Below are 12,044 nucleotides of genomic sequence, written 5' to 3' on the forward strand. Positions count from 1 at the left end.
AAATAACATGATATTTGGGGATATAAAAGTATAGATATAAATAGAAAACATGTGAGGGAATGTTAAGCACTAAACTCATGACAGAAGTTACCTCAGCGGAGGATGAGAAGGGACATACCTAGGACTTCCACGGTATTTTATCAGGACATTTTTTTTTTTTAAGATTTCTTTATTTATTCATACAGAGAGAGTGAGAGAGAGGCAGAGACACAGGCAGAGGGAGAAGCAGGCTCCATGCAGGAAGCCCGATGTGGGACTCGATCCTGGATCCCCAGGATCACACCCTGGGCTGCAGGCGGCACTAAACCACTGTGCCACCGGGGCTGCCTATCGTGACATTTCTTAATAAAGATTTGAAGAAAATGGATATCAAGATTTGCTAAAGTCAGGGTTTTGTTATATTATTTTCTATTTTTGTTTATATTTGCCTATTTTACAATTTTTAAAAACTAAACACATATATCACAAAAGAATCTCCATTTCTGCTTTGGGCAAGATGGAGTGAGTAACAGTGATCACATATACCTTTCCTCTATGAACAAACAGAAAGTTTTACAAAATAGGTAACAGTTTTCAGACACTGAACAATACACAGTACAGGCCTATGCTCTCTGAGGGGGATACTTGGGGGATACTCTACTGTTGCCCTAGCTTTCTATTTGGAACACTTTCCAGACCACAGAGCAGGGAGGAGAAGTCAAAGCAGACCACGGAGTTAGGAAGACAGGGTTCAGAGCCAGAGAGGCTGAGGCAGCTAGAGGTAGTTTCTGGAGAGAAGGGAGATAGACAAGAAAGAAGCTGAATCAAGAACAACCAGGGAGGGCAGCCCCGGTGGCTCAGCAGTTTAGTGCCGCCTGCAGCCCAGGTTGTGATCCTGGAGACCCCAGATCAAGTCCCACGTCTAGCTCCCTGCATGGAGCCTGCTTCTCCCTCTGCCTGTGTCTCTGCCTCTCTGTGTGTGTCTCTCATGAATAAATAAATAAAATCTTAAAAAAGAAAAAGAATGTGACTCTAACCAGGATGAAAATCATTTCATTGAAAAAAATAACTAAAACAACCATTATAAATAATGTTCAGGGATCCCTGGGTGGCGCAGCGGTTTGGCGCCTGCCTTTGACCCAGGGCGCGATCCTGGAGACCCGGGATCGAATCCCACATCGGGCTCCCGGTGCATGGAGCCTGCTTCTCCCTCTGCCTGTGTCTCTGCCTCTCTCTCTCTCTCTCTCTCTCTCTCTGTGCCTATCATAAATAAAAAAAAATTTAAAAATTGTTTAAAAAAATAATAATAATGTTCAAATATTTAAAAGAAAACATGAATATGAGAGCCAAAATGGAAGGTATTTTTAAAAAGGAAACAAATAGAACTTCTAGAGATGAAAAATACAATAAAACTTAAAATTCACAGGATGGGAATGACAGTCACTACAGAAGGACAAAAAGTCAACTTGCAGACATAGCAAAAGAAACCATTTAAACCAAAACACAGAGAAAAAAATCAAAGAAAAACAATAAAAGACTGAAAGAGATCAGAACCCTATGACCAATAACACAGTATTAAGCAATCCAACCTGTGTGTGTAGAAGCTACCAGAGGAGAAAAGAGTATCAGAATGAGGAAAAAAATTTATTAATTAATTAAATTTAATAAAATGCATATATGTGTGTGTATACATATATATATACATACTTACATATATGGAGAGAGAAATTTTTAAGATCTGATGAGACTAGAAACCCACAGGTCCAAAAAGCTCATCCTGCCCAAGCAGGATGAAGACAAACCACATGACACAAAGGCACACCAAAATCAAATTGTTGAAAACCTGTGATAGCAAAAATCTTTTAGTTGGCCAGTACAGGTAAGAAAAAAAAGCCTGTCTGCCTATCCTAATGCACACAGAATTGATTGGGACTATACTCGTGTTTATTGCCTTGAGATATGACATGATACAGCACTGACAAAGGTGAGATGGTGGAGTTAATACATAATAACAAATGACAGATTTTACCTTCTCTGTGAGACAAATTTTGTTCTATACAAAGAGACCCAAAAGTGGCCAGTTAACTGTAGTAGGAGTGAGGACACCTGAATACTATTTCTAGAATTCACCTGCCACCAGGAGATCATTAATAAATAGATTAACTTACCGCTGTATCTTTTAACCATTGCAATGTACAACAGTTTAAAAAGAGAGAAAGAGAGACAGATATAACAACTTTGAAGAAGATCTGAATGAATTCCCTACTTCTTCTTCTCCTTGTAAAATGCTTCAAAAGCCTTGGATTGCATTATTGCATAGTCCTTATTTAACAAACCAATTTTTAAAAATACTAAGAGTCATTTCTAATGTTCTTCTTAGAAATCATTTGCTGGGGGATCCCGGGGTGGCTCAGTCGTTTAGTGCCTGCCAGGGCACGATTCTGGAGTTCCGGGATCGAGTCCCGCATCGGGCTCCTGGCATGGAGCCTGCTTCTCCCTCCTCCTGTGTCTCTGCCTCTCTCTCTCTCTCTCTCCCTCTCTCTCTCTATGTCTATCATAAATAAATAAATAAATCTTTAAAAAAAGGGGGGGGGATCCCTGGGTGGCGCAGCGGTTTAGCGCCTGCCTTTGGCCCAGGGTGCGATCCTGGAGACCTGGGATCGAATCCCACATCGGGCTCCCGGTGCATGGAGCCTGCTTCTCCCTCTGCCTATGTCTCTGCCTCTCTCTCTCTCTCTGTGTGACTATCATAAATAAAAAAAAAAAAAAAAATTACAACTTCTGGATGCCTTAGTGTTTCTTTAAAAAAAATAAAAATAAAAAATAAAGAAATCGTTTGCTGTAATTGTTGCTAACTAAATGCAACAGAGTTGATCACAACCATTATCCAATATTACTAGGTTGGTATTTTTAACGAAATATAAAGGGACATTTGGAGGTTGAATAATTCTTGCATTGTTTTTGTCTTACTTTGATGAAATAAATAATGCGTTCATTGGTTCATGGGTGAAATAAACAATGTGTTTAGATATATAGAATACTAGATATATATAGAACTACTGTTCTATATATCTGAAATATTGAAAGTAACAAAAATTAGCTAAAGTAATAGACTTATAGGTACATTAAACATTTAATCCAGTGATTTTTAAGGTTTTTTAACATAAAATTAGAACTTGTCAAGTGATATTCTACATGCAGAAATAATTATCTATGTAACACACTTTAACTGTAAAATTCAGTATATGTAAAAATATTGTCATATTAGTTATCTTCTAAGGGTACAAATTCAAATGAAACTAGGAAATTCAAATCTCTTACCTAATATCTTCTGATAGAAAAGAACAATCACTAGCTTCATAACTATAAACAATGGATCCAGTGAATTCTAAGAAAGAGAGGTCGTCTTCAAAAACACTCTTCTGAATCGATGCCTTGAATTAAATAAAATTTCAAAAAGGCACAAATAACATTCACATTAAATAAGAGAGGTTCATAGAGAAAATAAAGTTCAGTGAAACATTCAAATTATAGTTCTAAGTTTTTATCAACTAATGTTGATAATAAAGGCTAATAAAGTCATAAGGACAATGTATCAAAAATAAAGCCACCCACTATAAAATTACTTTCATAAAAAGCTTATTTGCAAACTTCTAATCCTATTTTCATAAGAGCACTTACTAATTTTTTTCTGTAATTATATTAGCATTCTAGATGTAATAATGTTGCCTTAAAATGCTGAAGAGTGGCTGGTGATCTTGAATCTATGAAAACTTACACTTGCTTACCCACAAAAATTTACCAAAGTAAATACTGTCTAACTTATCTAAATTAGAACAAACAAGTAACGTCAACCATATATACTAGATAAAAAGGTAAAATACAGAGTGAAAATTCCCATTTTGTAAACCTCATTAAAATTTAATCTCATTTACCTATTCAATGACTAGACTGTGGTTTAATCACAGAATAGCAACTCTAACTTACATGGTGACCTCAAGTTTACAAGTGAAGGCTGATTTTACAGTCAAATTTACACTACATTTCCCATCTGAAAGAATAACTGGTGAATCACATACCTTTGTTTCTACTGCAGTACATGTCTCATTCTGCATAGACATCCATTCAGGAAGTTTTCGCGGCTGTGGAGTTGTTTCCAATTTTTTTTCATTCATCTTTAATAGGCTCTAGTTGCAAAATCAAAAAAAAAAAAAAAACAATTACTCTGTGAATAAACACAGTGCAGTCTTAGAAAGAAAACTCAGAGAGGCCTGTGGATATGACTGAAGAACCAAACATGCACATTTAAAGTTATGGCATTTGACCCATGTATAGGTTTTAAGAGCTGAAATTGCAAAACAAAAGGAAGCAGGTGTAATATGCTGGATCTAATAATTATACATTTAGTAATAGTTCTTTTTAAAATAAGTGAGCCAATTTAATTGAGTTCTAGGGCTCTAACAGTTTCAAAATCCTATTATTCTATGACTTTGATCCTTTAAAGAATAATCTTTATCTCATTACCAATGATAATCCTTGGGTGTGTAAATTCTTACAAATTTTTGACATCTTTAATTTTCTTATCATCTGTCCTAAGATCTAAGTAAACTCAGCAAATTTTTGGGCATGTTCACAAGTCTACTTGAAAAATGAATTTTTAGACAGAGAACAGCTTTTCTATATTAAGGGGTTTTTTTATTAAGCTCTTGGCCTAGTAAGTGAACAAGTTTCCCTAAGAAGTGCTTCACAGAGAATATTTTTTAAAAATCTGTTACTAGCTTTGAGGGCTCTTCTCAATGTAAACCACATGGAAGGAATGGTTATAGAAAACACAATGGATAGGAGACCATGACAAACTCTTTTTGTTAATGGCAAATGGATCCATACCCTGGTGTGACTTAACACACTAAACTGAAATAGCTTGAAGTTCTTAATAAAATCTTTCCAACTCCAGCAGCAGTTTTGAATATGTACCTGAAGATTCTTATGAGGAAACATATTAATATGAAATAATCACAGCAACTATTTATGATTTAGGGGTAGCCTGTTATCCCTATTGAAACGTAGCAATATAACCCTGAAGAAACTAAATAGTATCAGCAAGTATCCATATTAATTGCTCATTTTCTCAAGCACAAACCCCCAAAACTGAGAATACTGATAATTTATAAAGGAAATTTTTAAAAGATTGCTCTAGCAAAATTTTCTATATAGAACCAACTCTACCACTCTAATGCACTGGAGAGTTAAGAACAGGCTAATAATTCACTCTCCCTACTATGGAGGAGAAATGAAAAACCTCAACCACGGATCCCAGTAATACACTAATAATCTCAAACCAGATGGTAGCCTTGTAAACCTATCAATGGTATTTACTAGCAGAAAAATATTAAAGACTACCTATCTAGTAAAAGCTGTTTGCAAGATATAGCTCAACAACTATCTTGACTGCTCATCACAAATGAGCCTTGAATTATGGATTTATTAATTTATGGCTGAAAAATGAGGAGTAGTCGGGTAAGCTGTGTAATTAAAAAAAGTTTCAAAACCAAAACAACTTCCTTTGTGCAATTTTTTGCACACATTGCTCAAAACTATCCTGTTAATCCAAAACCATAACATGTCCTATTGCAAAAGAAAAGGACATTTTTGGAATCTGTGTCTGACAGTCTGGGGATCCTCCAAAAAAAGAATATGCCATCTGCACTTGGTGCTTGCTCGTATTCTTTGAATCATTAGCAAAGTTTGGTGTTGGGTAAGATCTATGATTCACTAATCAGAATGGACAACTTAAGTTTGGGTGTTACCATTTATATTATATGTAATAAGATAAAACACCTAAAATATATGTTTTAGTCACTATAAAACATTCTACAGATGTTAGTAGTTAATACATTTATATGTGTCACAAATTTAAAACTCTTAACAGGAGAGTTAAAAGCTGATCACAAAGTGTACTTTTATATATGGTGTGGGGTTATTTTTCAAGATTTTATTTATTTAAAAATAAATAAATAAATAAATATTTTATTTATTTATTCATGAGAGACAGAGAGAGAGAGAGAGAGAGAGAGAGAGAGAGACAGGCTCTGAGGGAGAAGCAGGCTCCATGCAGGGATCAGGCCCTGGGCTGAAGGTGGCGCTAGACAGCTGAGCCACCCAGGCTGCCCTATATGGTCTGTTCTTAATCTTAAAAAATTATTTAAGGAAAACAAGTTTTTGCTATTCACCGAGTAGATAATTTGCAAAACTGCCAGAAAATTATGGTCTCTGAAAATAATAGACAACTCTAAAAAACAACTATAAAATCTTGGAATTTTGTAAGTAATTCATTCATGCTGCCAAAACAGAAATAAACTTCAGTAACTCTTCCCTGAAGCCACCTATAACACTAAAATCATTTTAATTTGAAATGCCCAGTTTTCAGATGTAAAACTCTCTTTTGCACACAAAATTCTGTCTAGATGCTTCCAGGCAAAGAATTTGAAAGTAAACTTGTTTACAAACCTAACATCTTTGTCAAATCTACTTAGATGTCACGACAGATAAAAGCACAAAGAAAATTAAGGTTGTAGAATAATTTCACAAGGAAATTCTTGAAGATACATGAAGATTTTAAATTGCTGATCAGATAAAGGTTATTCTCAGAAGGGATCTAAGTCATTGAGTAATAGAATTTATTTAGATATTTAACTGTGTTGTTGTTGAGTATAAATAACCTTGACACATCCTTTTCAAGTCTTTTATCATTTCATAACACTTCATCTTGTACTATTGAAAGATCTTAAATTCCTCTTTGAAATAAATACAGATGGTACCTAACAATGGTTTGACTTAGGACTTTATGACATTACAACAGTGCAAAAGCAATACACATTCACTAGAAATCACACTTCAGATTTTGAACTTGTATCTTTTTTTGTGCTAGTGATACATGATATGATCCTCTGTGGTGAAGCTGGGCAGCAGCATGGAGCCACAGCTCTTGGTCAGCCACACCATCACAAAGATAAACAACCAATACACTGACAACCATTCTGTAATCATGCAACTGTCCGTCCTGATTTCACTTTTAGTAAATTTGTCAATAAATTACGGGATATTCAACACTTTATATAAGATAGTCTTTCTGTTAGAGGATTTTGCCCAACTGTAGACTAATGTAAGCTGTTCTGAGCACGTTTCTGGTCGGCTAAGCTAAGCTATGATGTTTGGGAGGTTAAATGTATGAAATATATTTTTCAACTTCCAGTGGATCTATCAGGGAAGTCCTTAGTCAAGGAAGATCTGTAATGTATTTTGATTTGCTTTGGTTTGGACTTTCCTGCAATCATCCTGCCTATCTATCTACCATTATCTACTACTTTTCAATCTTCATCACTTTTTTAAAGGCTGTCCCTAAAGCAATATACACCTGGGATTTTTATTATTTTTTTATTTTTCTATTTTTTGTTTTGAATAGTCCCATTGAACATCTCTGTCTTTCAAATGGGTAATTCATTTCATTTGCAGTTAGTATAAGAACATGAGTTTTCTCTTCAATCTTACTTTGATTAGTATTTATCTTACTTTATCCAGTTTTCTTACTCTTTTCTCATTTTTCCTAATTGGCTGAAATTAACATTCATACTTCTCTCCCATTATCAATGACAAAACATCCATTTTTTCCCATCCTACTACCATACTATCTCAGCAAAACAATGTAACAATATCCTTTCCCCACAAAGGCCTCACATTTCCACTGTCCTTCTGTTTTTACTTCTCCACCCTTCTAATTACTGTTTTTTTGTTGAAAAGGTTTTAAGTAATAGCCTGTTCATTTTCTTAGTATTGTTCTTCTATTTCATGAATCCTTACTATTTTCTAAACATTTATATTATAAATTTCCATCATCCATTTCAATATAAATGTATTTATAAATTTAAACATGTAAATGCATATATTGTCTACTATAGTTTCCTCTTCCCTTCATCTTACCCCTTTTGAATCCTGTTCTGACTCAAATGTTTGTGCAGAGAACTCTTGAAATTACTTTCGTCAGGTAGAATATTATGGTAATAAAATGACTCCCTGCATTTGTGAAAATGTATTTTTTCAAATAGAATGATATGTTGGTTGAGCATAATAGTCCCTCAGTAGTCTATAGATATTCTCTTACTATCTTCTACCTTTTGATGCTGCAAGTAAGAAACCCATTGTTTCTCTGTTGCTTTTTCTATTGTGAGTAATCTATTTCCCACTTGGGAGCTTGAAAGACTTTCAAAGATTTTTATATTTTAAGGAGCCTAAGAGTGAACTTATTCTCCTTGGGATCAGTGAATCCTTGGAAAGGACTCCTTTCCAAGTCTTTTTCTTAAGATCAGAAAAATCTCCCCTCATTATGGGTTGAATTGTATGCCTCCTCAAAAAAAAAAAAAAAAAAAAAAAGGGTCAAGAGTCCTAACCTCCAGTGCTTCAGCATGTGGCTCTTTATTTGGAAGGAGTGGTTACAGAGGTAATCAAATTTAAACAAGGTTATTACAGTAGTCTCTAATCCAAACTAAGTGGTGTCTGTACAAAAAGGGCAAATATGGACACAGAGACAGACATGCATAGAGGAAAGATACTGTGAAGAAACAATGGAGAAAGAGCCATCTACAAGCCATGAAGACAAGGTCTGAGACAGATCCTTCCCCCACAGTCCTCAGAAGGAAACAATTTCAACAACTTGATTTCAGACTTCTGGCCTCCAAAACCATGAGACAATAAATTACTGTTAAATCATGGAGTTTGTAGCACTTAACTATGACACTTGCAGCAAACTCCCTATTTCTAGTTATTAATTGCCACTATCTCTTCTTTTTTTCCTTCTATAACATTTATTCCCATGCTGGTGAATTTCTTCCTACCTGGATTTCTTCTCCTAGACTCTATATTTTTCCTTCCTGACTGCCATCTCTTTAATTTTGTTCTTTGTATGTTAAGATACGTCTTCTACTTGATTTCCAAGATGCTAATTTCGCTATCAATGGTGATACCCTCTTTCGGTTTGTCTACTGAACTTTTATAATGTTAAATCTTGATTGTTAGTTCCAGAAAGTTTATGTTCTACTTGAGTCTCCCTAAATGTGATTATATTTCTTTCTTTTGTAAAAGTTATAATCTAGTTCAAATATCTGTTTCAATGAAACTCTCTTATTCTGGGTGTTCTTTGGTCTTTCCACTGAGGCTGGCTTCTTTAGTTGAACTGTTATTTTCCTTTGCCTGTAAAACGCTATTTGCCATCAGCAGTGATCTACTCTTAGGGTCCCTCAAGAAGCTGCAAATAGGACAAAGATTGTAAGTCTCCCACTGAAGTATTAGGAGGCAATTCTCTATTCACAGATCTCCCAAAGTGTAATCTCAAGACCTAGCCCATCAGCACACTAAATTCAGCAGTACAGCTCCTCTGGAAATGCTCTAAGACAGGAAAGACCAAGTAGGCATCCTAGAACCAGTTGTTCAGTTCACTCAACAAATATCTATGTCGTTTAGAGCCATATTTGTTCTACCACAGTAATTCCACTGAGTATTTAAAGGAATTATGTTTCAATTCCTGTCTTACACTGCAATTTTCCTTTTCAACCATTCTTTTATTTTTATTCTTTTCAAAGTTTTATTTTAATTCTAGTTAGTTAACATATAGTGTAATATTGGTTTGAGGAATAGAATTTAGTGATTCATCACTTACATATAACACCCAGTGCTAACATCACAAGTGCCTTCCTTAGTTCCCATCACCCAAAAAAAAAAAAAAAAAAAAACCAACCCGTCATCCATTTGGCCCATCCCCCACCCACCTCCCTCTATCAACCTTCTTCAGTTCTTTTTTTTAACACAATTTCCTATTGAGCCCATTGATAATACTTATAAACACTTTTAGTTCTTTTTTGTTTGTTTGTTTGTTTGTTTGTTTAGAAATTATTTTTTACCCAGGGTCAACTATTCAGCTAAGTAAGCTTGAGAGCTGTTGATTTTTCTCAAATACATGTTAATTCTCAATACCCACTTCATTTACAAATCAAAGTCTATACCAGGAGTCCATAACATTTTCAACTTGATGGCACATTCAGAAAATGAAAATATTTTTATATGGGAAGGCGATCTGAGAGTGTGTATTTGACATTTTGTAAAAATCACATTATATCTTCATTATAAAATTAAACTTTTTGAACAAGAAACTAAATTATTTAGATAAACATAACTTTTCCATATTAGGCTTTCTGCTTAAAATGACTACATACAACTCCTGATTAAAACCTTTTAACAGGGCAGCCCCGGTGGCGCAGTGGTTTAGCGCCGCCTGCAGCCCAGGGTGTGATCCTGGAGACCCTGGATCGAGTCCCATGTTGGGCTCTCTGCATGATGCCTGCTTCTCCCTCTGCCTGTGTCTCTGCCCCTCTCTCTCTCTCTCTCTCTCTCTCTGCATCTCTATGAATAAATAAAATCTTAAAAATAAATAAATAAGACCTTTTAACAATATTTTCTTAATTACTGAGCAGCCATCAGAGTGAAGCTTTATTAGCACAAGTGGTAGCAAATGGCAAAAGAGGAGGCTTTGCTCTAAAAGGCTGAAAACTTCTTTTTCACTGTTAACCAATATTCCAACAATTTCACCTCTTTAAATTGTACTTCAAGAATGCTGAAATTCAAAAATAAATAAATAAATAAAGAATGCTGAAATTCTTTAAATCTAATAGCTTCTCCTTTTCTTCTACTGAAAACTATATTAATTCCTTCTGATATTATAAATAAGTTTTGAATACAAGTGAATTTTTTATATCAAGTATTTCAATATACTGTGATAAAGTTCTGTCATCAGCATACACTGAATATTCTCTACAGGTATTATTAATTCATCCTTAGAATTCAAATAATACCAATTAAATGTCACTTCTAAAACTATTTTAATTTCACTCTCCCAAAGCTAAATTATTACTCAATCTATAAACTTTGTCAGTACATGTTAATATATTTTCCACATAATCATTGCACTTCTAAGTTAATTCAGGTGCTCAAAATGTCAGTTAAGGATACCATTTATTGAAGCCAATAAATATACTTCAACAAATCTGCAAAGAACCATTCACATGGAATAATTTGAAATTTTCTTTTAGCTTATAAATCTTCCTTTAGACTGTCAATACACTTCATTACTGAAATAGCTAACCACATTTATTCACCTAAAGCTGAAAAGAAGGTACTATAGCAGCTTAGACTTCATTAGGTTCACCATTTTTATGACTTCATTTAATGTGGAACACAAAACTACAGGCAAACTTTAATATACAGGAGTTTCTCTGTGAATAACACAACTTATTACCTAGAATATCAGGAGTTTTTTATATTGAACTCAATGTAAAGCCTAAACCTTCCTGTTATTATCAGTCCCAAACTTCCACTATTTCCACAATATCTTGTATGTTTCAAGATAGTCTCTTTGAATACTTCAGTTTTGAAACCTCTTTGCCAAGCAAACGATGTCCTTTCAAGCATTTTTCTTCAAAGATTCTATATAGCTTTCTCTGGCCCATTACCAATATTTATGGATTCATATCTGCAATGAACAATTTTTTTCATTAAATAATCCTCTGAATTAGTCCTGTCTTCTATGTCTTTGACAAATCTTAAACATATCTTCCAACAGAATAATTGAAAATGGCAACTTTTCCACTTCCTTTGCTTTACTGACGCAAATACAATGTTCCAAATAGGCAGGAAAGGAGCAAATTTGGCAAACTAGTGATGTATTTGGGCTTTATTAAATGTGCAATCCTATAACTAGTTCCTTGAGCTCAATCTGATGATCACAATCACTTAGAATTTTGTTCTGGGGGCACCTGGGTCATTCAGTTGGTTAAGTGTCTGCCTTTGGCTCAGATCATGATCCCAGGGGGCCGGGAATGATACTCTGGAAGTGCTCTAAGACAGGAAACTAGGCTCTCTGCTCAACGGGGAGTTTGCTTCTCCCTCTCCCTCTGCTCCTCCCCACCCTGTTCATGCTCTCTCTCATGCTCTCCCTCTCTCTAATACATAAAATCTTTTAA

The 12,044-nt window shown here is 34.8% G+C and overlaps 1 protein-coding gene across 5 annotated transcripts in view; it reads right to left on the reverse strand.

Moving 5' to 3' along the window:
- Window positions 1-12,044, reverse strand: part of WRN (WRN RecQ like helicase) — a 141,387-nt gene that overhangs the window by 105,232 nt on the left and 24,111 nt on the right. For all 5 annotated transcript variants that reach the window (XM_072763550.1, XM_072763552.1, XM_072763549.1 and 2 more), the window contains exons 2-3: window positions 4,059-4,166; window positions 3,301-3,413 (exon numbers count right to left, since the gene is read on the reverse strand). In XM_072763550.1, coding sequence (XP_072619651.1) covers window positions 3,301-3,413; window positions 4,059-4,154 — 209 coding nt within the window. In that variant the 5' untranslated portion in view covers window positions 4,155-4,166. The remainder of the gene's footprint in view (window positions 1-3,300; window positions 3,414-4,058; window positions 4,167-12,044) is intronic.

The sequence above is a fragment of the Vulpes vulpes genome, chromosome 7, assembly GCF_048418805.1.
Source record: "Vulpes vulpes isolate BD-2025 chromosome 7, VulVul3, whole genome shotgun sequence".
In the NCBI taxonomy this organism is placed as follows: Eukaryota; Metazoa; Chordata; class Mammalia; order Carnivora; family Canidae; genus Vulpes; species Vulpes vulpes.